Source organism: Monodelphis domestica, chromosome 3, assembly GCF_027887165.1.
Source record: "Monodelphis domestica isolate mMonDom1 chromosome 3, mMonDom1.pri, whole genome shotgun sequence".
Classification (NCBI taxonomy): Eukaryota; Metazoa; Chordata; class Mammalia; order Didelphimorphia; family Didelphidae; genus Monodelphis; species Monodelphis domestica.
This window is the reverse complement of record NC_077229.1, coordinates 312,136,679-312,162,791: the sequence shown is the minus strand read 5'-3', so window position 1 is coordinate 312,162,791 and position 26,113 is coordinate 312,136,679. Positions and strand designations below refer to the sequence as shown.

At 35.8% G+C, this 26,113-nt stretch overlaps 1 protein-coding gene across 1 annotated transcript in view; it reads left to right on the top strand.

The window, feature by feature from the left end:
* The window catches only part of GGH (gamma-glutamyl hydrolase), a 38,515-nt gene extending 16,019 nt beyond the window's left edge, over window positions 1-22,496 (top strand). Inside the window, exons 5-9 of the mRNA XM_007487062.2 lie at window positions 3,748-3,886; window positions 13,122-13,228; window positions 13,338-13,428; window positions 15,671-15,808; window positions 18,012-22,496. Coding sequence (XP_007487124.1) covers window positions 3,748-3,886; window positions 13,122-13,228; window positions 13,338-13,428; window positions 15,671-15,808; window positions 18,012-18,133 — 597 coding nt within the window. The 3' untranslated portion in view covers window positions 18,134-22,496. The remainder of the gene's footprint in view (window positions 1-3,747; window positions 3,887-13,121; window positions 13,229-13,337; window positions 13,429-15,670; window positions 15,809-18,011) is intronic.
* Window positions 22,497-26,113: the final 3,617 nt, after the last annotated feature.

Genomic DNA, 26,113 nt, shown 5'->3' with positions numbered 1-26,113 from the left:
CCCTTAAGCCCAGTATTGTCTGCATCCTGCATTCCTGCCCTTAAGGGACAGTAGAGAATAGTCTGAAGCCAAGTGGCCGAGCTAAGCTCAGCCCAGAGCCTGGGATATTGCAGTTGTCTAATTTAAGAAGCAGTGAGGCAGATTTAGTTTCAAGTCCTGACTCAGAGAAATACTAGCCATGTGAGCCCAAGCACATTATTGACCTTCTCAGGGCCTCAGGCAGTGTTTTAAGTTCTCTGGTTCTAGGAAAGTTACTCAGGTGCCTGTTAGCACTGATGGAGGGACTTCCCTATAGCAACAGATCCCATCTAGAAAAAGAATCCCCAGATCTTCAGCTGGCAGCTTATTACTGTTAAATAGTCATTGTCTATTTCTTACTGATTCTTCTGTACAGGCCCTGTCCCTTCAACTCCTAGCCTAATGCCTTGGAATAGTAGATGTTTAATGAATGCATACTATTGAACTGAAAGATGCTCCAAATTGTTTCTACTCTTCCCAAATGCTATCACCTGTTATTCTTTCACCTGTGGCAGATAATCTTACTCATATTTTGTCATAAAAATCAATATTAATATAGCACTACCTTACATTTATACAGTGCTTTATATTTTATTACAAAGCACTTTAAAAGTACTGCCTCAGGGGGCAGGTAGGTGGCTCAGTGGATTGAAAATCAGACCCAGAGATGAGAAGTCCTAGGTTCAAATAGGGTCTCAGACACTTCCTAGCCATGTGACCCCCATTGCCTAGCCTTTACTGCTCTTTTGCCTTGGCACCAATACACAATATTGATTCTAAGTTGGAAGGTAAGGGTTTGGGAAAAAAAAAAGCTCCCTTACCTTCTCTCCATAGTCTACCTCAGAATATTTCTGCTTGCATGCAAACATTGATCTTTTCTTCTCTACTCAGGGGAAGCAGTGTCTAAATTCATCTTCAAATTAATCTATGTTTTTGACCCCATCACTTTCCATCTTCTAGACTATTCTTTCTCAACTATTCCCTTTCTCCAGCATCTTAATCTTTGTCTTTTCCACCATCTCCTTTCCCTCTGCCTACAAATACATGCATATCCTTTTTGCCTATAAAAGTTAAAATTAAATCTCAATAATAATATATTTAAAGAGATTTATTAATGATCATGAGAAATCAAGGAATAAAGAAGATACAAAATAATGATCACACGCCCATGGCTGGTTAGCCATTTTTTAGTCAACCCCACTCACCACCATCAATGCTGATTCTACCTCAGAGAGAGCGAGCCTCCAAAGTCCACACCCTTTATCCTCTGTCTACAGGAAGTAAGTAATGACAGGAAGGCAGTGGGCTCTTGGGATATGTAGTTCTTTTTAGGGTAACAGATTTTTCAATCATACATGCCATTATAAAAAGCTTTTAACTGATCCTCCTACAACAGGTCTGGCTTCTGTCCCTGTTTATCTTTTTTTGTTTCACATACTGACTTTTCTTTTGTTTAAATCCTTACTTTCTACTTTCTTGAGGAACATCAGAATTAGCTACACACTCACACACATAATCATTCAATTTTATGGGTTGTTTTTTTTTCCCTCCTGTGTCATATTATCCTTGCCAGACACAAGGCTTAGCATTGGAAGGGATTTCAGACTCATGAAGTATTGTTCCTTCATTTTACAGATAATGAAAGGAGGCCTGGGGAGTATAAATGATTTATCAGACAGGTTTGAAAACTCCTGACTCCAAGTCTAAAACATTCCTCCCTCCATGATGCCCTAATCCAGGAGGGACATTGAAAGCTCAGTCATTCATCTCCTTTACCCATTGTCAAACCCAGTGGCCTACTCTCTCCATCCAGGGTCTTTAACCTCTTTAAAGTACCTGACATTTTCAACCATCTCCTTGACATTCTCATTTAGCTTCTGAAATTTTGCTCTCTGGTTTCTTTTCCTTCTCGCAGAAATCCCCTTTTTTGTTGTTGACTCCTCTTTCTTCTTCACTCCTTGAATGAAGTAGTTTCCCAAGGTTCTTTCACCACATGAGTTTTTATTGGGTCCTTGGTAATATCATCCATTCCTGTGGATTCCACTATTTATGTGGTTAACTCCCAAATCTCTAGCCTTGCTTATGCCCTGAGATCCATTCCTACCCTTACAATTCCATGTGTGGGCCTTGTTTTCTCTGACCCATAATGCTCCAAACTAATCTTACTCACATCCCTTTATTTTCTACTTCCAATCAGTATCTCTTCACAAGTTCCCAATTCTCATTAATACTACCATTCTGAAGCCATTGGAATTAGAAGCCTCGAAATCATCTTTACCTCCTATTTTCCCTTAACACCACATATCAGTCAACTGCCAAATTCTTTTCTTTGTTCAAATTATCTCAAATCCAATTTACTTTTTTCTTTCTCACCGATTTTACCCCAGTTTGGCCCTATTATTTAATTCCTAGGTTATTTTAATAGCCCTTACCCTTTCCTGCTCCCTATTGGTCTTCCCATTTCTAATCCTTAGCACTGCTCTTCTCTCTGTTCTCAAATGGATTTTGTATACTGCTTTGATCAAGCTCCTTTCTTCCTCTAAAATAATCAGTGCCTTACCATTGCTGTCTGGATTTATTTTAAATTCCTTAGCATTGACATACAGTTCTCTTCATAGTCTGACTAAATTGCCTTTCCAACTTGAGTTTCTATTACTTCTCTAAACCCTATGCTCTAACCAAATAGGTGTACTTGTCCTCTTTGAATTTCATGTAAACTTCTTCTTGGTATATTTTCTCATGCTGTTGTTTTATGTATCAGAAATACCTTGTCTCCAAACTACATTCTTTTTTTTTTTTTTTACCAAATCATACTCATCCTTCAAGGCCCAACCTATTTTTTACCTCTTCCAGGAAGCCCTTGATCATACATACAATTTCTTGCTTTTTTTTGACCTATTGCATTTTACTTGGATCACTCATGGAACACTGAACTTTTCCTGAGTTAAAACTATGTACGTGTCTCATTTCTTCTACTGCTTAAAGTCCCAAATTATTTTTATACATCTCTTATCTCCTTTAGTATGTTGCATATTTTAACTGCTCAGTAATTTATCATATTAATATCATGAATGAACTTGAATTTTTGCAAATGTTGTAATTTAAAACATAGTAGAGAAATTTGTTATTCTTTAAGAAACCTTATAGAAACCATTTTGTAAAACAAAAAATTACTTATGAATTTCTTTTGTGTAAATTCAGATTTATATATATTTAAAACTTGTATCAACTGGTATTCAAATAACTTTTTTTATGAGAGCCCCAAAGGCTTACAATTTTGAATTTAAAATATTCTCATGTAGAGACTTTTGACTAATGATTCCCAACTTTTCAAGTATGAAGATCCTTTTTTCATGTAAATATATTTGTGGATCCTTATATGATATTAGTAGTGTTTACATATCCACAGATTCTTAGCCTTGTTCCTGACCAAAAGCTACTATGAATTCAATATTATTTTTAAGTGATTTGTAATTACTGTGACTAAACCAGCCAGCAGTCAAAAAATAATATATATATGTGTTGACATAATATTTCTTTTTTCTACAGAAGATATGTTCATTTATTATACTGACTCATAGTAAACTAGCATCCTTGTAGCTCCTTAGAGGTCCATGGATCACAGATGGCAACATGTGTTAGAAATCATTTTGGAAGACATGTTATGTATTTTATTGTCATCAAGATCATGATATGAACTTAGTTTCTTTTTTCTTTCTCTTTATAAAGGCTTTTAAAAGAGGAGATTATTTTGCCATTTGGGGAACATGCCTTGGATTTGAAGAGCTTACTGTCTTAACCAGTGGGAAGCAATTACTAACTCCGACCAACACTTCTGGAATTGCTTTGCCATTAAACTTTACTAAAGGTAGGTTTTCTGTTAAAGATTCCTTAATATGAATTTATTTTCCAGGATCACAAAGCAATGAATATCGTTATCTTTTTTTATACTCTGGCCCCAATGTGTTACTCCTTTGAAAAAGTGATCTGAAGGTCTTTGGGAGTTTTTTAGAAATCCTTATTTACAGAAGGGGAGTAGTATGTCTAAAGTAATAGTTCCAAACTTTCAAATGTGAAAACTTCTTTTTAATATCACCAAATTTTGAAAATTCATATTGATTGTAATTGTATTATTGTCATATACCGAGTGAAGAAATCCATGACAAAAAGCCATTGTGGATTCATTAATGTTTTTAAATGATTTTGTGTTTTTTTAATCATACCATTATATATTTTAAAAATAATAATGCAGATAAACTAAAAAAAATATTTTTATTTAATTTAAAATATTTTCCCATGGTTTCATGGTTCGTGTTCGTTCCTTTTCCTCCACTCTCCCTCTCCCCTCTCCTGGAGCATCGTTGTTCAAAACCTATTTCCATATTAATCATATTTGCAATAGAGGGATCATTTAGAGTCTACATCCCCAGTCATATCCCCATAAACCCATGTGATCGAGCAGTTGTTTTTCTTCTGTGTTTCTGTTCCCACAGTTCTTTCTCTGGATGTTAATAGCATTCTTTCTCATGAGTCCCTCAGAATTATCCTGAATCATTGCATTGCTGCTATTAGAGAAGTCCATTACATTTGATTGTACCACAGTGTATCAGTCTCTGTGTACAATGTTCTCCTGGTTCTGCTCCTTTCACTCTGCATCACTTCCTGGAGGTTGTTCCAGTTCGCATGGAATTTCTCTAGTTCATTATTCCTTTGAGCACAATAGTATTCTATTACCAACATATACCACAATTTGTTCAGCTATTCCTCAATTGATGGACATCCTCTCATTTACCAATTTTTTGCCACCACAAAGAGCGCTGCTATAAATATTTTTCTGTAAGTTTTTTTACTCATTATCTCGTTGGGCTACAAACCCAGCAGTGGTATGGCTGGATCAAAGGGCAGGCAGTCATTTAAAACCCTTTTGCCATAATTCCAAATTGAATGGATTGATTGTTTTTTGTATAATTGATTTAGCTCCTTATAAATTTGAGAAATTAGACCTTTGTCAGAAGGTTTTTTTATAAAGATTTTTTCCCTAATTTGTTGCTTCCCTTCTAATTTTGGTTGCATTGGGTTTGTTTGTACAATCATTTTACATTTTGTAATGTTCTTTCTCTTGCTTGGTCTTAAATTCTTTTCTTTCCCATATACCTGTCAGATCTATGGGAAAGGAAAGAATTTAAGACCAAGCCAAGAGATAGAGAATATTACAAAATGTAAAATACACATTTAAAACAAGCTATTCATTCATTCTACAGAAAATATATTTCCTTATTTTTCATAATGAATAATTGAGCAAATTAGGTTCTTTTAAATAATACACCCCTCCCTCCCTTTCTTTCAACAAGTTCCAAATTTATAGTTAACTTTTAGGAATCAACTATTAGGAGTAGGGAGCTGGTATTTTTTCTTATGCTAATTTATAATTTCATTTGTGTAGGGAACTCTTTATTATTTATTTATTTATTTGTTTATTTTGAGAAAAGAGCCTGACCAGAAAGGAGGCCCTTTATTTTTTTTTTAATTTAAAAAAAATTTTTTTAGTTTTTAAACATTATTTTATTTGGTCATTTCCATATATTATTCATTGGGAACATAGATAATTTTCTTTTCCTCCCCCCCTTCCTCCCACCACCCCTCCCCTAGCTGACGCACGATTCCACTGGGTATCACATGTGTCCTTGCTCCGAACCCATTTCCTTGTTGGTGGTATTTGCATTAGGGTGCTCATTTAGGGTCTCTCCTCAATCATATCCCCTCAACTCCTGTAGTCAAGCAGATGCCTTTCCTCAGTGTTTTTACTCCCACAGTTTGTCCTCTGCTTAAGTATAGTGTTTTTTCTTGTAGATCCCTGCAGATTGTTCAGGGACATTGCATTGCCCTTAATGGAGAAGTCCATTACATTCGATTGTACTACAGTGTCTTAGTCTCTGTGTACAATGTTCTCCTGGTTCTGCTCCTTTCACTCTGCATCTCTTTCTGGAGGTTGTTCCAGTCTCCATGGAATGCCTCCACTTTATTATTCCTTTTAGCACAATAATATTCTATCACCAACATATACCACAATTTGTTCAGCCATTCCCCAATTGAAGGGCATCCCCTCATTTTCCAATTTTTTGCCACGACAAAGAGCACAGCTATGAATATTCTTGTACAAGTCTTTTTCCTTATTATCTCTTTGGGGTACAAACCCAGCAGTGCTATGGCTGGATCAAAGGGAAGATAGTCTTTTAGCGCCCTTTGGGCATAGTTCCAAATTTCCCTCCAGAATGGTTGGATCAATTCACAAATCCACCAGCAATGAATTAGTGTCCCCACTTTGCCACATCCCCTCCAGCATTCATTACTTTCCTTTGCTGTCATGTTGGCCAATCTAGGCAATGCTAGGTGTGAGGTGATACCTCAGAGTTGTTTTGATTTGCATCTCTCTGATTATAAGAGACATAGAACACTTTTTCATGTGCTTATTAATAGTTTTTATTTCTTTGGCTGAGAACTGCCTGTTCATGTCCCTTGCCCATTTATCAAATGGAGAATGGCTTGATTTTTTGTAAAATTGATTTAGCTCTTTGTAAATTTGAGTAATTAAATCCTGATTTATGAAGATTGTTTCCCAATTTGTTGCTTCCCTTCTAATTTTAGTTACATTGGCTTTGTTTGTACAAAAACTTTTTAATTTGATGTAGTCAAAATTATTTATTTTACATTTTGTGACTCTTTCTAAATCTTGCTTGGTTTTAAAATCTTTCCCTTCCCAAAGGTCTGACATGTATACTATTCTGTGTTCACCTAATTTGCTTATAGTTTCGTTCTTTATATTCAAGTCATTCACCCATTCTGAGTTTATCTTGGTGTAGGGTGTGAGGTGTTGATCCAAACCTAATCTCTCCCACACTGTCTTCCAATTTTCCCAGGAGTTTTTATCAAATAGTGGATTTTTGTCCCAAAAGCTAAGGTCTTTGGGTTTGTCATAGACTGTCTTGCTGAGGTCATTTACCCCAAGTCTATTCCACTGATCCTCCTTTCTGTCTTTTAGCCAGTACCAAATTTTGATAACCAGTACTTTATAGTATAGTTTGAGATCTGGGACTGCAAGTCCTCCTTCCTTTGCATTTTTTTTTCATGATTTCCCTGGATATCCTTGATCTTTTGTTCTTCCAAATGAACTTAGTTATGGTTTTTTCTAATTCAGTAAAGAAGTTTTTTGGTAATTCAATGGGTATGGCACTAAATAAGTAAATTAATTCGAGTAGGATTGTCATTTTTATTATGTTAGCTCGTCCCACCCATGAGTAATCAGTGCTTTTCCAATTGTTTAGATCTAGTTTTAGCTGTGTGGAAAGTGTTTTGTAGTTGTGTTCATATGGTTCCTGTGTTTGTCTCAGCAGATAGATTCCTAAGTATTTTATGTTGTCTTGGGTGACTTTAAATGGAATTTCTCTTTCAAATTCTTGCTGCTGGAACTGGGTTGGAGATGTACAGAAATGGTGATGACTTATGTGGGTTTATTTTGTATCCTGCAACTTTGCTAAAGTTGTTAATTATTTCGACTAGCTTTTTGGTTGATTCTCTAGGATTCTTTAAGTAAATCATCATATCATCCACAAAGAATGACAGCTTGGTCTCTTCATTGCCAATTTTAATACCTTCAATTTCTTTTTCTTCTCTAATAGCTACTGCTAGTGTTTCTAGTACAATATTAAATAACAAAGGTGATAATGGGCATCCTTGTTTTACTCCTGATCTTATTGGGAAGGCTTCGAGTTTATCCCCATTGCAGATGATGATTGCTGATGGTTTTAGATATATACTGTTTATTATTTTTAGGAAAGGCCCTTCTATTCCTATACTTTCTAGTGTTTTCAATAGGAATGGGTATTGTATTTTATCAAAGGCTTTTTCTGCATCTATTGAGATAATCATGTGATTTTTGTCAGTTTGCTTGTTAATATGGTCAATTATGTGTATGGTTTTCCTAATATTGAACCATCCTTGCATTCCTGGTATGAATCCTACCTGATCGTAGTGGATAACCCTTGTGATGACTTGCTGGAGTCTTTTTGCTAGTATTCTATTTAAGATTTTTGCATCTATATTCATTAGGGAGATTGGCCCATAGTTTTCTTTCTCTGTTTTTAACCTGCCTGGCTTTGGGATCAGTACCATGTTTGTGTCGTAAAAAGAATTTGGTAGAACCCCTTCTTGGCTTATTCTGTCACATAGTTTGTATAATATTGGGATCAGTTGTTCTTTGAATGTTTGATAGAATTCATTTGTGAATCCATCTGGACCTGGGGATTTTTTCTTAGGGAGTTCTTTGATGGCTTGTTCAGTTTCTTTTTCTGAAATGGGGTTGTTTAGGTAATTTATTTCTTCCTCTTTTAGTCTAGGCAATTTATATTTTTGTAAGTATTCATCCATATCACCTAGATTGCCATATTTGTTGCCATATAATTGGGCATAGTAGTTTTTAATGATTGCCTTAATGTCCTCTTCATTAGAGGTGAGGTCTCCTTTTTCATCTTGGATACTGTCAATTTGGTTTATTTCTTTCCTTTTTTTAATTAGACTAACTAGTACTTTGTCTATTTTATTTGTTTTTTCAAAGTACCAGCTTCTAGTCTTATTTATTAAATCAATAGTTCTTTGACTTTCAATTTTATTAATTTCTCCTTTGAGTTTTAGGATCTCTGATTTAGTCTTCATCTGAGGATTTTTAATTTGTTCAATTTCTAATTTTTTAATTTGCATGCCCAATTCATTGACCTCTGCCCTTCTTAATTTGTTAATATATGAACTCAAGGATATAAATTTCCCCCTGAGTACTGCTTTGGCTCCATCCCATAGGTTTTGAAAGGATGTCTCACCATTGTCATTATCTTCAATGAAGTTATTAATTGTTTCTATGATTTGTTCTTTAACTCGCTCGTTATGGAGAATCATATTGTTTAATTTCCAATTAATTTTATATTTTTCTTTCCATGTACCCTTACTAATTATTATTTTCATTGTATTGTGGTCTGAGAAGGTTGCATTTATTATTTCTGCCTTCTTGCACTTGTTTGCAATGTTTTTGTGCCCTAATATATGGTCAGTTTTCGTGAATGTACCATGTGCTGCTGAAAAGAAGGTGTATTCCTTTTTGTCCCTATTTATTTTTCTCCATGTCTACTAACTAATTTTTCTAAGATTTCATTCACTTCTCTCACCTCTTTCTTATTTATTTTTTGGTTTGATTTATCTAGTTCAGATAGAGGAAGGTTCAGATCTCCCACTAGTATAGTTTTGCTATCTATTTCATCCTTGAGCTCCTCTAGTTTTTCCTTTAGAAATTTGGATGCTATGCCATTTGGTGCATACATATTGAGTACAGATATTTCCTCATTGTCTATACTACCTTTTATCAGGATGTAGTTACCTTCCCTATCTCTTTTAACTAGATTTATTTTTACTTTGGCTTTGTCAGATATCATTATTGTGACTCCTGCCTTCTTTTTATTAGTTGATGCCCAATAGATTTGGCTCCATTCTCTTACTTTCACAGTATGCATATCTACCTTCCTCATGTGTGTTTCTTGCAGACAGCATATGGTAGGGTTTTGGATTCTAACAAACTCTGGTATTTGCTTTCGTTTTATGGGTGAGTTCATTCCATTCACATTCAGAGTTATGATTGCTAGCTGTGTATTTCCCAGCGTTTTGATTTCTACTCCTGGTCCTCCCTTTTCTTCTTTCACTATTTCCTTCTATACCAATGTTTGTTTATAATCAGTCCCCCTAGTTCCTACACTTATTTTACTTCCCTTTCTACCCCCCCCCACCTTATTTCCCCCTGTAGTTTTTTTAAAATTGCCCCCCCCTTGTACTGCTTCCCTCCCCACCAGTCCATTTTTTACCCTTCTACTCCCCTATAGGGTGCAAATCTATTCTCTGCCCCCAATGGATTGGATTGTTCTTCCCTCTTAGTGTCAGTTTCAAAGCATGTAAGAGTTGAGTATTTCCTATCTCCAATCTCTTTACCCTTCCAATGTATTGATGGTCTCCCCCCTCCCGTCATGAGCTTCTTTTTGACATATAAATTTACCCCCATTTGTTTCTTTTCTCATTTCTTTTAGTATTAACCTCTTTTTTTTTTAGCTCTGGTTGTATATATATATATATATATATATATGTATATATGTATATATATACATATATATATATATATATATATACACACACATATATGTATTTATGCATACATATATCTATATATCTATTTATGTCTTGTTCTTTCATCCTATACATTTTGTCACTGTTCCCTCTAAGTGTAATTCTTCTAGATGCCCAGGTTTTTGAGTTACCAATGACCTCTTTTCTTATAGGGATACATATCATTTTAACTTATTGAGTCTCTTAAAAATTTTTTGTTGTTGTTTTGTTTTTCTTTTCCCCCTCTTTTTAAATTACCTTTTGATGATTCTCTTTTGAGTTCTGTGCTTGGACATCCAATTTTCTGTTTAGGTCTGGTCTTTTCTGTATGAATGCTTGGAATTCTTCTATTGTGTTGAATGACCATACTTTCCCCTGTAAGAATATAGTCAATTTTGATGGATAGTTGATTCTTGGTTGTAGACCCTGTTCCCTTGCTTTCTGGAATATCATATTCCATACCTTTTCTTCCTTCAGTGTGGATGCAGCCAGATCCGGTGTTATCTTCACTGTGTTTCTGTGGTATCTGAATGGCTTCTTCTTGCCAGCTTGTAATATCTTTTCTTTTGTCTGATAGTTTTTGAATTTGGCTATAACATTCCTGGGTGTTGTCAGTTGGGGATTAAATACAGGGGGTGATCTGTGGATTCTTTCAATCTCAACTTTCCCCTCTTGTTCTAGGATATCAGGGCAGTTTTCCTGAATAATTTCCTGAAGTATTATGTCCAGACTTTTTCTTTTGTCATGGTCTTCTGTTAGACCAATGATTCTTAAATTGTCTCTTCTTGAACAATTTTCGAAATTGTCTGTTTTGTGAATGAAATGCTTCATATTTTCCTCAATTTTTTCATTCTTTTTGTTTTTCTTTTTTATAGTGTCCTGCTGCCTTGTGAGGTCACTTAATTCCAGTTGTTGTATTCTGGTTCTTAAAGACTGGATTTCATCACTGGCATTTTGGTCATCCTTTTCCTTCTGGTCTGATTTTCTTTGAAGGTCGTCTTTCATCCTCTTTACCTCATCTTTCATCTCCTTTGCCTTATCTTTCATATCCTTTGCCTCATTTTCCAGCTGGTTGATTTTGGCTTTCAAGACAGTATTTTCTCATTCAAGTACCTCTGTTTTCAGATGACTTATTTTAATTTTTAAGATCTTTTCCCAATTGTCTTCAGCCTCTCTTAATTGTGTTTCGAGTTCTTTCACAGTCTGTATCCAATTCACTGGGGTTTCTGATTTATCGTTTGCTGATCTCTCCCCCTCTGTTCCTGTTGCTGAGTAGAAGTTGTCTATTGTAGTTTCTTCTTTTTTTGTTGTTTGCTCAAATTCACCCCTTCTTTACTCTCTGTATTTGTCTGTGCTCTTGCTCCTCTCATTTTTTTGGTTTTAGGGGCTTCTGTCAATCTCTCCTCTTGGAGCTTTAACAGGAGATCTCTCAGTATAGTCTCTGGTGGTGGGTTGTTGGGGTTTGCGCTTCTCTGTCCTCTGGAGGCTTTTGATTGGATTTAAGTCCAGCAGTCAAGGAGGATGGGTGTGGAGCCTGGGCTTCCCTGAGTTCTGGAGACTTTTAATGGGATTAAGTTCAGCTTGGTTGGGCTGGGTGTGCTCTCAAAACTTCCTGGAAGGCTGGAGCAAATATGGAGCATCTCCACAGCTCTGGCCAGGCTGCCAGGTTTATGCTCCCTCTCTAGCTCCTTCCCCTCCATCTGTGTTGGACGCTCTGAACTTGGCAAGCCCTGCTTGCAAGCTATGCCTTTCAGACCAGCACCTTTGCCCCTTCAGAAGTTCCCGCTGCCGCTGTTCTGGGTGGGAGCGGGGATAGGTCCTGGGACCTTCCTTCTGTATTCCCCTTAAACCAGAGTGTTCTCGGATTCTGGCTTTTCAGGGGGCGTACCTTTTGAATTAAGTCCAGCAGGAGGGTTCCTTGGCTCTGTCTCGTTGTTAAGTTTGGTTTTCAGTCCTCTGGGAGCATTCAGTTTGTGATCGGTTAGGAAGGGTATTCAGAGATCTAAACTTCTGCTCCTTCTAAGCTGCCATCTTGACTCCGCCCTCATAGGGAACACAGAAATTCTTTCCATTAAAGTATGACCTTGAGAAGTTAAGTACTTTAGTTATGATAATATTTGAATATGCATCTAAGACAATACTTGAATTCATCTATTCCTAATATTACGATTATACCTTGCAGTTAGAATAGTAGAAAGATTTTCTCTTTATGAAGTTTCCTTTCTATTTTTTCTCCCACACCCCAAAAAGAGCCCAAAGTAGTAGCTACAAATATTTTGGATAAAATTAAGGCTGTGTCTGTTTACCTTTATATGTGGTTATTTGTGTGCCTGTGCATTTGTATAAGAGAGTGATCTCTGGGAAAAGATATTGCGGTAGAGTCAGTCTTTTATGACTGGGGATACATAGAATAGGAATGATACTGGGATCTGGAAGGAGGGGTGTGATAGTTGATGTAAGAATGGCAGGAAATGATTTATTTTTCCCATTGTTAATTTACTTAGTCTCTTCTCAAATGATATTTCTGTAGAACATTGCATCTTTGCAAAGTGACTAACCTACTTGATTGGATGTATTTATTGAGAAATATATTGAGAGATTTGGTTGACTTTCTACCTCTTAATCTTTCATCAGTAAATGTATTTGAACATGAGCCTGACAGACTTCAAGACTCATTCATTCTCTATCCTTGCTCCTTAATAACACATTCAATTAAATTTTTACATGTGATATATTGTTTTTGTTTTGAAACATTTGATTTTGGTAGATGAATTCAAGAAAATTGTAATGAATTGAGTTTAGTAATATATTTGAATATGTTGATTTTTATTCCAGTAAGTGTTGTCTTTGGGTTGAACACATATGATACTAGTGAGTTTTATTCATTTCTCTTTCTCTTTAAATTTCAGCAATAAATGAAAGTAGGATGTTTCAGAATTTCCCTAAGGACTTGTTAGTGGCATTGGCAACAGAACCCATAACTTCAAATTTTCATAAGTGGAGCCTTTCCTTGAAGGTACTTCTTATTTAAAAAAAAAAAAAAGAATGAAGATAGTGAGTTTAGCCTCAACTGTAGAAAAAAACAAATGTGTAATCTTAAAAAAAATTTTTTTTTTATGCCATAGACTTTTATGGAGAATAAGAAGCTAAGTGAATTTTACACAGTTTTATCTACGAATACATACAAAGGCATCGAGTTTATCTCCACAATGGAAGGTATACATGTGTTTTATTTTACTTTATTCTGCAGTTAACACTATACTTTATTTCAATTAACATTCTTTTTAGTCATATAGCATTATTCTATTTTTACCTATTGGTCATAGGCATTGATGCGTTAAGAATAGACTTACCACTTAGGGCTCTAAAGGAAGGGAGAGATGAAGTTGGACTTTGGGTCAGAGAGGTCCTTTTCTGTCCTTTCATAGTTACTTAGTTGATTCAGTCTTTAGAAGGAGTGATGAATGTGCTTAATTTGAGAGAAAAAGGAGAAGGGGAGAAAGGGTGGGGTAGGGAGAGAGAAAGAGGAAGACAGAGATAGGGGGGAGAGAGAGACAGGGAGGGAGAGAAGGAGGAGAGAGAAAATGGAATGAGAAAAGGCTTATTAGAGATAATAATTAGGATTAGTCAGAGGCAGCTATGTAGCTCAGTGAATTGAGAGCCAGGCCTAGAGACAGGACATCCTGGGTTCAAATCTGGCTTCAGACACTTCCCAGCTGTGTGATCCTGGGCAAATCACTTAACACCTGTTGCCTTCCCTTAGCATTCTTCTGCCTTAGAACCAATACATGGAATTGATTCTAATATGGAAGATAAGGGTTTAACAAGAAAGAAATTAGGATTACCCATGAATTGCATATGAGGAAAATGAGAGTGAGGAATTAGGGATGCCACTTAGATTGTGAGCTTTGGGGTTTGATAGGTCAGTGGCCCTTTTGACAATAATAGAGAATTTAGGAAGAGGGAAAATAATGAGTTCAATTTAGGTAGAACCTGTAATATGTCTTTAGGACATCTAAGAGTTTAAACAGGTAATTCTTAATCTCTTCCTACTCTGATGATACGTATATATACATACTTATATATGTATCAGTCATGTTTCAGTCATGTCCAGTTCTTCATGACCCGAATTAAGGTTTTCTTGTTAGAGATACAGGAGTGGTTTGGCATTTCCTCCTCCAGCTCTTTTTACAGATGAGGAAACTGAGGCAAAAATCACTTTTAAAATTTGCCCAGGACCATACAGCTAGGGTCAGAGGCCAGATTTGAACTCATGAAGATGAGCCTTTTTGTCTTCATGCCTGTCACTCTTATCCATTGCCCCACCCAGCTGCATATGAATGAAACCAGCTAATATCAAGTTGTGATAAACCCCAGTTAGAAAGAACTTACCAACCGCATCTGATACAGTGACGTGCAATAATTGGTACTTGGTAAACTTTATTGTATTGCTTTAATTTGATTTAAGGGAATTATATAGATTTAGAGCTCAACAACTTAGGACGTCATCTAGTTCAGCTTCCTTATTCTTCAGATGAGGAAACTGAAGGTCAGGGATGTTAAATGACTCATCTAATGTCACACAGCTTATGTCAGAGGCAAATATGAGTCCACATCTTCATGATTCCAAGTTCTGTATTCTCATTTTTGTATTAGTAGATGAAAAGATACAAAGGAGTAGGCAGTGAGGAGTAATGAATGTATTTATGTATATTTAGTGAAACACATGTTTAGCTGAGATGTAATCCAAAGTTTAGAGTTTATTTGTACTTTGCTTATTGGGAAAGGAGCACTCTAACTAACCATATTGTGGAAAGTTACAATAAAATAAAATGTTTTATTGTGAAATATTCATGTACAGTATTGTGAAATATTCACAAACACTGAAACTTTCTCAGTGTTGTATGTCAGATTGCAGGCATTCTACTTTGGATTAAAATATGCCTCTTCTATACTTTGAAAAATCTATGAAGTCCTTTTTTTAAATCCCAACAAACATCCTCTAATTTATTTTTTCATAGAGAGATTCTTATTATTTATGTATTTTTTAAAGTTTGAAATATGAAGTCCTTTGCATGGGGATCGCCTCTCATACATTGGTAGACTGTTCTTTGAATTTCTGTAGCCACAAAAATTATACATCACTTGGTAACCAAGATATTGCAGTGATGAGCCGCTCTAAACTTATTAGGGTGACCTTCAGAGCGAGATGGACCAATCTGTCTCTAAGCCTAAGCCTGAACGCCTTTCAAGTTTGGAAAACCCCAGCACTTGCATTCCGCTGACATGGCCTTCTGTCCCCCACAGTAACTTCCTTGTTCCCATGAAGTATTGATTGAAATAAGAATTTATTGTGGGTGTCTATGAAATAGTGATTTATAAATAAGATTAAATTTAAGGCTAATGTGGAAGACATTTTAATGTATTTTATTATCAATTGTGTGTGTTTTTAATTTAGCCAAAGAGTACCCAATTTATGGTGTTCAGTGGCATCCAGAGAAGAATGCTTTTGAATGGAAGAAATTAAAGGGTTTAGTCCATTCACCAGTAGGTATTAGAATGTCATTCTACATGGCAGACTTCTTTGTAAATGAAGGTAAGAAAAAACTGAATTTGTAATTCATTTTTGTGGAGATTTCATAATTTTGGTAAAATTAGGAATGTGTTGGTACTAGCTCACAAGATTGAGAGAGCTGATTATTAAATTTTCAGTGTGAGTATTTATACCTTTGAAATTGGCCGATGCTTTAAATCATGACTTGATTTATTGTTTTTTCGTTGTCTAGACTTATGAAAGTGATGAAGAAATTAAACTTGGTAAAAGTTAAAAATCAAAGTTAAAAGTGTCTATTATGTACATTTTTTTTCTCCAGAGTTACCCATTAGGAATTTACCAGCCTCACTGGATTGAGTGCTTCCTTGTAAAGAAATGCAGAAGTTTCAGGTAGAACTAAGTGGAAAAAAAAAAGTAGTTGAGTAATAACAAAAATTCTTTATTTGAGATGAGACATGCTGCTAAAAGTAGGAAAATTCATTTTGTTACTTAGCATTATATGATTTTAGAAGTTTAGCTCATTGCTAGAATAGTAGCTTTGATACTGAGTCCTGTTTGCTAAAAGTAGGAAAATTCATTTTGTTACTTAGCATTATATGATTTTAGAAGTTTAGCTCATTGCTAGAATAGTAGCTTTGATACTGAGTCCTGTTTTGTTCATTCACTAAAAATAAGCATAGGCTTTATAGACACAAGGGATCTTAGAGGTAGTCACATTCCCTAACCATCCTTTTTGAAAAGATGAAGAATGTTAATAGGCATTCTGAAAAACTGAATATTATTCTTTCAAGGCATAAAATCATAAATTTAATTCAGATACAGATACTTGTGACTTTAAAAATCTTTCCTAGAAAGTCTTAGTAGAGTTTTTTAATCTCTTTTGAGTCATAGACCCATATATCAGTCTAATGAAACCTACGGACTATTCAGAATAATATTTTTAAATATGTAAATTATAATATATTAAGGATTCCAAAGGAAATAAACTAAACTAGAGATGTATTTTTTTCCCACTTTTCAAGTTCAAATGCCCCATGGACCCCTGGTTAAAAGTCTTAGAAATAGCTAATATGAAATGGTTTTTTCCCCTCTCTGGAATCATGCTTATAATTGCAAGTGATGGTGTTAGGAAGCAAATGGTTGATTGTTTTTAGTGTAATGATAGGAGTTACACAGACATTTAGAAAAGGAAAGAAAGGCTCCTTTATAGACATGAATGACATTATGAGGGTCAAATGAAAAAAAATTTAAGTAAATTTGTAATTTTAAAATTCTTTTATACTTGTCTGCAAAGCTGCCCTTAGTTTTTGTTTACCATCAATAATCCTGCTTATTCTTTGAGCACATTTAGTCATAGTTAATTATTTAGAAATATGCTAAAATGATCTGAAAGTTGATTAATTAAAAAAAACAATTAAAAATGTGTATTGCTCAAAAGTTAGTGGCATAGAACATGTGATTGGGAATGAAAGGCTTCATTGTTAATAAGTATGAAAGAGCAGAGTGAAGGTTGTTTAGCATGTCCTTACTGGATAGACTAGTTGATCTTCATGTTACATTTTTTCTTGATAAGAGGATTAAAATACTAGTTATACTAGTGTTTTTTCTTCCTGGTAGCTTAGTTACCAATGAAAGCCAAAGTTGAATCTAGGGCCAGGCAACTATTTTTTTTTTTTAATCCTTACCTTCCATCTTGGAATTAATACTGTGTATTGGTACCCCCACCAGGCAACTATTTATAGACCTGTAATCCACATAAATCAATGGATGAGAGGTAAAAATAAGGAGTTCTTTTATTGGGAAATTTAACAACAACAAAATAAACAAATATATATATATTTTCCCCCCTCCAATTGAGAAGGGATATATATATGTTCAATAGTATGCTGCTAAATGGTTAAAATTGGCTTTGAAAAAAAATATACGCTTGACAAATTTTTAAGTTTAATTATAATTTTATTAACATTTTTTTCATAAGTTTCTTAGGTCTAAACAATCAGCTAAATAATAAATCAAGCCCCCTGTTTGCTGATTTCCAAGGTACAAAAGGTTACACTGGAAATTTAACAATTGGTTCTCTTGAGCTGATTTGGACTGGCATCAGCATACCTCTGCATATACTCATTGTTATTTTCTTGATTTATAGGGCAAATGTTATAAGAAATATGGGATAAAATGGCTTTTTAAAAAATGGTACTGATAATTGACATGCTTTCTGTGTATATCTTTCTTATATAAATTTTAGCTCGAAAAAGCCACCATCGTTTTGCAAGTAAAGAAGAAGAAGAAAAGGCATTGATTTATAATTATGAGCCTGTTTTCACTGGAAATTATTCTTCATTTCAGCAATGCTATTTTTTTGATTGAATGTCCTTCCAAAGTTTTGTTAGAACCACAGTGATTTGTAAATGGAGTCATTAAACTGTTGTTATTCATGTCAATGGCAATAAGGGAGCCAAGCCATCTTTTTTCTATTGTGTTACTTTGTTCTATTTTTACCTTTCTAGACTTTCTTTGAATAGATTTCCATCCAATGAGATGAGACTTCTAGATCATTCTTTAATGTATTGAATCAGCACTTGTAAAATTCCTTTATATTGAAGGAGATAAAATCCTTGCTTTCTGCATATTAGAAAAAATGACAAGGAAACTGTAGGAAGAGATTTTTACTCACTTGAAGGATAAATTCTAGGTGATTTAATATTATTTGGGTAGGATAATGTAAGCCTTAAACATAATTAGTTTTTTTACAAAGAGGAATAAATAGCTGGCAAGATAGAATGTTTTTTAAGTCTTTTTTTTTTGTCTTATATAAAATGAAAGGAAATTTAAATTAGTCAAGTGAGTCCTTGACTTATCATGGACATCAGCAAAAGTTGTCAAACCTTTTGGGGGTGAATTTAGATATGATACTGTGCATTTTATATAAAACATTTGATTGGATTCATCCCATGGGAGGGGAGAAGGTGCAGAACTTAAAAATTATTAGTATTTGATGACTTAAACGGAACAGATATTCTAGCACATTATCTATGAAATCATGAACCTGCTTTTTCCTTCTTCATCAATTTTCCATGAACACATTACAGTCTAGCTAATCAAAATCAGGAAGTAGTCATTTTGACAGCAAAGTAAAAAAAAATCAATCATTACAGATTTCTTCATGTACCATCTTTTAGGTTCAGACTAATGATTTAACTATAGTTAGCATCCTCATGGGAAGAACAAAAAGTTAGTAAATTTGAGGGTAAGATTACAGTTAGAGTGACTGAAATCTTCATGTCCTTTCCTTTTTCCATTTCTGTCATCAAGGGTAATCATGTATTTTAACTATGATATTTTGCCTCCATTGGACCAATGAAATTCCTCCAATTAGATGAATTTTATAGAACCTACTTTAATGTATTTGTATCAGCAGTTGTAAAATGCCATTATAGAGAGGGTAATATTTTTCTGGCTTTCTGAAAAATAGAAAAAGTATGCCTTGTTAAAAATATAGAAAAGGTGAAAAAGGAGAAATTCTGTAAAATGTCTCAGATGATTTAATATTATCTGGGTAGAATGATTCAAGCTTTAAACATAATTAGTTTATGTCTGTAGTCTAATGGACTAGTCATTAGTGCCCATCAATATATGTATAATAATAGGCTTTAATGTACAAATTGAATTTCTGTCAGATAGCATTTCACTTAATGAACCTAGGCTCAAACTTCCAGTCGAGACAGTTATAAACAATGCACCAGATCTTCCCTGAGGGAACAAATCATTATTTTTCATAAAAGAAGTTTGTTTCTAGTCAAAAGCTTTAACTCATGTTGCTGCTACTACTAGACCATTGTTTATTTTCCACCATAATATATATAGATTGATTGATTGTGTTGATCAAAATGAGAGTCTTAGATATTTTTAAAAGTGGAAGCATAGAATATCATTGAAATTCTTGAATACAAAGCCCAAGAAGACACTCACCATTTAATTTGTCATGTGATCTCACTGAATAGAGTCCAATCTGAAATACAACTATTTGGTTTACTACTTTCATTTTCTTTAAATTAAAGATCTTGTTAAATTATGGTTGGACTGAATAATTAAATTGGTGGTTGCCAGGGATTTAATTTCTAAATCCCAAAATGAATTACTAAAGTAAAATGGAATTTATGGTAGTTTTTTTTACAATAGAGGGAAGATATTAAGGAAGAGAAAAAAAGGGGGGAGAGAGAGCAAGAGCTCTGGCTTCCTCAGAGCCAGGTAGCAATTCTAAGCCCCAGACAGGGGAAGGGAGTCTCAAGTGGATGTCACTCCTCCAGAAAGGCAAGGAAACTTGTCAGCCTTTCACTCACCAAGGTGATGGTATAAAAGGAAAGCAGTCTTAGATCTCCTGAATGAACTCTTCCTGGGGTCCAGTTCCAAAGCCAAGTGTCTTCACTCCAAGCCTGATTACTGACTGATTCATCTCCATGTGCCTCTGTTTCCTCTATTTAAAGATCTTTTTCTATTGTGTCACCTCCCCTAAATTTTATGTCTACCAATTAGAGCAGATGCTCCTCTCCAGGACTGCCCACTCAATGTATGAAATGGATGTTCACACCTTTTGTAATTAGTTATACCTTTTGTGGTTCATTAACACCTTTTTGTAGTTAGTTAACGCCTTTTTGTAGTTAAAATGGGTAGATCTACTTTAAGTACTGAGTTAACACTTTGAGGATTAAAATCTAAAAATAGACAAGGGATTATAATTTAATCTTAACAATAAAGGAAGAGCTAAATACCTTCATTGTTACAATCAAGGGAGAGCCAATTAATCCAAGGAGAGCCAAATCCAATCTTCACAATCTCCATAAAGTTCTGAGTCTGATAGTACAGATCCTTTTCTTACTTTGATAAAATAGTAAGTTATGACACATTGTGTGTCACTGCTGCTTGGGGTCAGTGAGATATTTCTAGGGTGCTTATTTGCTTACCTTTTTAAACCATATAACTTAAAAGCCTAAGTGAACAGGTGAATTAGGAGCTTCTTTTTAAAAGGAAAGGCAGTTGAATGGGAATTGAGAAAACAAATAGAACCAGTTCTGTCACTGAATTGAGTAATTATCAAATTCTTTTGCATTTTACTCTGAACATATAGCTTAGTAATAAGGATTTCCTCACCTGTTTACCTCATGGAGAGGTTATGAAAATCCATCCTCTGCCTCTCCTAATTTTACCCATCCTTTTAAGTCTCACTTCTTCAATGAAACTTCTCTTTGAGCATCCCAGACAACAGTGATCTCTTTCAACTCATTTTCTCTGCCTCTCATTTGGCACTTATCTAGTGAGCCTTGTACCATTTCTTTAATTTTTCAATTGGTATGACTTGACTCTCCAATTTGCTTATAAACTATACTTGAGGACAGATATTCTAGGTCAGTGATGGCAAATCTGTGGCACCGGTGGCAAAGGTTATACTCAGAGAACTCTGTGGGCATGCTAGCCGCCCTCCCCCTGCCAACCATCCTGATCCTCCAGAGTTTGTTACTAGAAAGGCAGAGGCACTTGGGCAGAGCTGCTCCCCTTCCCCTCTCCATTGTGTCTGAGGACATTGTTTCTCATCCCCCACTCTGCCCAGCAGCCAATGGGAGCTGGGGGGGGGGTAGGGTGGGTGACTTGCATACAGCAGAGCTGTAGGGGAGCCAGTCACTCCCCTCCCCCCTCTGCACTGGCTGAGAACATTCCTCACTGCAGTTCAATGAGAGTGCTTCCTCCCCTTTGTGGGCTAAGGGGTAGAGCATGTCTGGTACTTGGCCGGGAGGGGTATGGCATAGGGTCTCTAAAAGGTTCGCCATTACTGCTCTAGGCTATTATATCATTTTTATACCTAGAATAGTATCCATTAAGCACTTTCTCATTAAGATATTTCATATTGGACCAAGTAAAGCTATGTTAGGTAGGGCAGTGCCCCTTTAAACTTGCTCCCAATTCTTCTTGTAATACTATCATTAAGTTCTTGAACTGTTAAGAATCAGACAGCTAATGTTCAATATTGTCTTACAGGTAAGGAATAGCACTACCTGAGTTTCATATTTTTTGTTCGTTTGTTTCTCTTTTTCCTCCTTTCCTTTCTTCCTTCGATTTTATCTTTTTCTAAATGTGTTTTATGCTCTTTATGCTTATATTATTGACACTTCCTGATGACCCAAGAATTGACCTCAGTGTCCAAATAGAACCCTCCCTTTCAGCAAAGAAATAAAATGAAGCAGCAAAACAAATCTACATGTTGGCCATGTCTGGCAAAGTGCCAGATTTACATGAAGCTTCACTTTCTGGTAGTCCTCAGCATTGGGAGATTGTTTAGGAGAAGACAAGTGGAGAGGTAAAGGGTGGACATTAGAGAAGAAATTCTCAATACAAAGCACTCATTTGCAGCATGGAGAAGATCAGATATCTAGAAGAATTATCAGCCTTCTGTCATGAGGAGTAAAAGGCAATACCTTCAATTTAGTCAGCCAAAGGTGTTTTCTGGACAGAAACTATACTTAAAATACTTGGTGTGCATATAATACATAGGTATTGTACCTTGAATCTTCAGATTTTTGAAAACTTTGCAACATAATACATTGTACATATGGAATGTAGTACAGATGCATTTGTAAGTAATCCATATTTTTGTTTTAAAACTTAAAAGTATGTTCTTTTGTTTTTTACTTGGTAAATCTTATTAAATGAAATAAAAAATATGATTTCAAAATAAAAATTGTCAAAACAAACTTTCTTATAAGCCAATAATATTGTCTCTAATGTGGATAAATTTATGAAACAGGTATTTATTAAAGGCTTCTGTGAATAGCACTGTTTAGCCCCATGTGGATTACAAATTATATAACAAGTTCTCTTTGGAAGGAGGCTAGTTATAGAAATTGAACACTTAAATAGTTGAATAGAAGTATAATGCAAGGTAACTGTTGAATAGATGAAATAGATAATAAGCATTGTGGAAGTTCAGAGTCAGCCAACAGGCAGCAAGCATTTATTAAGCATTTGTTTTGGGCCCTTCATGCACTGTGATATTAATATGTGCTGAGGATGTAAGTCTAAAGAAAAAAGAAACAGCTCCTCCCTTTAAAGAGCTCACATTCTAATAGGGGAAGACAACATCTAAAAGAGCTAGTATGGCAAGATATGCCCTGGGGTGTGGTAGTCCTGGAAATCAGAAGCATAGACAAGAAATAAGGCTTGTTTGGGTCACTCCCAAAATTATAGCTCCAGAAGAAATTCACTAGTGGGGGGAAAAGGCCATCATGATAGATGTTCAAGGATGAGAAGACAGCTGAAGCATGGTAGAAAAAAATGTCAGACACAGTTGGGAGAACGGAATCCAAAGGGAGGGGCTATAGAGGAAGAACCAAGGACTGAAGACTGAATTTTTGGAAACAGGGTGGCCCAAAAGGAACAGTCAGGAGGAAAGAGCACCAGGATATAGCAGACAGAGTGGAATTTTGAGTTTAATCTTGAGAGAAACTTGGGATTTTCAGAGGCAAAGGTGAGGCAGTACATTCCAGGGGTGGGGGTGGGGGTGTAAAAATAAATTGATGAGTTATAAAAATAAAGTATTTAGATGGAAAAAAGACTGTTCCAATATAGGTTCAAAACTGTTTAACTTGCCAATTAGATTCAAACTTTCAGATACTTTTGATAAGAGGTAATCAAAAGCGTCCTCAGTGATGAAGTGAAGCTGAAATGTGAACTCTTCAGGGCCAGGCGCAAGGGCACTAAAGAGACTCTTATAAACAAAATATTTATTAAAATATATAAGGATAAATAAAGGATTTCTAATTCCACAGGATTCTAAATCCACCCAAATAAACTCCCAGGCTCTGTAAGGAACCGCTTCTCCTGTGTTTCACAGGCTACACTACTCCTCCCTGATCTGACTAACCCAAATTTATACTATCTAAATAAAAACTACTGCTATTATCCTTATAAATCTTAACTTCGCCTTCAAATTATAAAATAGCAAAGGCTAGATGGTTGAGTCTCAACAAGAATCATGTTAGAACTGAGTCTTAACTGACTCTAAACCAAAGACCAGATCTTTCTTTGGTCTTCTCAGAGTTAAATCAGTCTAGATAGTAGTAGATAGTAGATAGTAGATAGTCACTAGTATTTCCCAAGTTGGGAAAGGAAAACACAGGTCTTTCAGATCTTTTCCCTCAGACAGAGTCAAAGATGTTACCTCCTCCAGCCCTGAGAGAGAGTGTCACTCTCTGAGAGTGTCTCTGCCAACTGCCAGAGATCAACTCCCAACTGCCAGAGAGAGTAATTGACACAGAAGAATGGTTATAACTGTCACATCTGAAATTAACATGCTCTCTCAGCTCTGCTTCAAACTCCAGTTCTTTCTCAAGCCAGCCACTCTACTTCTTATCCCTAAACTAATAAAACTACTTATTTTCTAATATCCTTAAAGGGGATAGCCAGTACAAAGACATTGAAGAGGGAGATGAAAAACCATGAGGTCAGTTGGCTATACTGTAGAGTGATAAAGGAGAGCAATAATAACTTTAGAAAGGTTGGTTGGGGCCAAGTTAAGAATTTTACCAAATAGAAGTATAATGTATGATTCTGGGAATGACAGGGAAATACTGGACTTTATTAGTAAGATGGTAACCTGGTCAGATCTGCACTTTGAAAATCATTTTATGAGCTGTACAAAGGAAGGATTAGAGTTGAGGTAGACTCAAGTCAGGAAGACCAACTTAGAGGTCTTAACAAGACTATCCAGGGAGAGAGAATGGAGGTCTGAACTAGGATGGTGGCTATATGAGGGAAGAGAATGGGATGGATATAAAGAAGTGCTGTGGAGGGAGACATGACAAGATGACTGAGAGAAGACCATTCTATTTGGGGGTTAGGAGGTCCCTGGTTAAAGAAGTAGTTTTTAAGAGAATGCTAAGACTAGAAGTTAGATTGCAAATGTTGAAGGAGTGAATAAGCAATAAGGGAGTGAAAGAAAAAAATTGCATTCATTTGAAAAGTCTGACCATGGATAAATGAAGAAAAGGAATATGTTAGCTATAGAGGGAAAATTGTGTCAAGATAAATGCTCTACCAAAATACTACTTTCTTTCCGTTCAAAATAAATTTATTGAGAATATTCAATGTGTTACATCTTGACAGACCTGTAGGCTTAGATGGAGTTAGCCACATTGGCAATTTCATTTCTAAAATTTTTAAAAAATGAACATGATTATATTTTCTATTTCCCACTTCCACTGGGGAGGGAAAAACATCAACTTTTGTAACAAAAAAGCATAGTCAATCTCTACTAGCAGCAATGCAATAATCCAGGACAATTCTGAGGGAACTACGAGAAAGAACGCTATCCACATCCAGAGGAAGAACTATGGGAGTAGAAACATAGAAGAAAAACAGCTGTGTGATCATATAGTTTGATGGGAATATGATTGGGGATGTAGACTCTAAACCTGTGATGGTGAACCTATGACACACTTGCTGACACGCATAGCCATTTTCAATGACACACAACCACATGTAGTCCTGGGCAGGAGGAGGGGGAGGGCTGTTCCATGCACTGGCTGCAGGGGCAGGGGGAAAGGGGCGGGTGGGTGTACCAGGTGGCTGGGGTGTGTGTGGCTCCCACAGAGGTGGGGAGGAGGAGTGTGCAGAAGGAGCATGGGTGGGCAGGCAGGCTGGAGGGTAGCAGTCACTGATCTTGCAATGCCCCCTGGGGCTAGCCTGGGGAGGGAAGGGGTGAGGTGGGGCCAGGCCAGCAGAAGACTAGGCAGGGCTCTGGTCCACGTGCAATGGAGGAGTGTCTGGAACCGATTTCCAGACATTTAGCACCCTGAAAAATATAGCAATGGCTTTACTCACAATTTTTCCCTCTATGTACTTTTGTGAGACCTTATTCTCAACATTAAAGACTATCAAAACCAACAAAAGAAACAGATGGACAGATGAAGTTAGCAGCTCTTGCTTGGCCTTGAAGTGTACAAAATACCAACCTTCAATTGAAGATTTAGCCAATGAAATTCAGCAACAAAAAAGTCATTAATAGGCAGATTAGTTAAAGAATTCCTGCTCCCCCTCACTTACCTTATTTCACAGCATCCCACACAAGTTAAATAATATCAAGACCAACAAAAGAAACCGATGGACAGATGAACAAAGAAGTCACTAAGCAGATAAGTTAAATAGTTAGTTTTTGGTTTGTTAAATACAGTTTTTATTACAATTATACATTGTTACTTAAACTATAAATATCATGAAATTTTGGATTTTTTCTTGAAGTGACACACCACCTGAGTTACACTTGTTTTTTTTGGCGAATTTTGACACACCAGGCTCAAT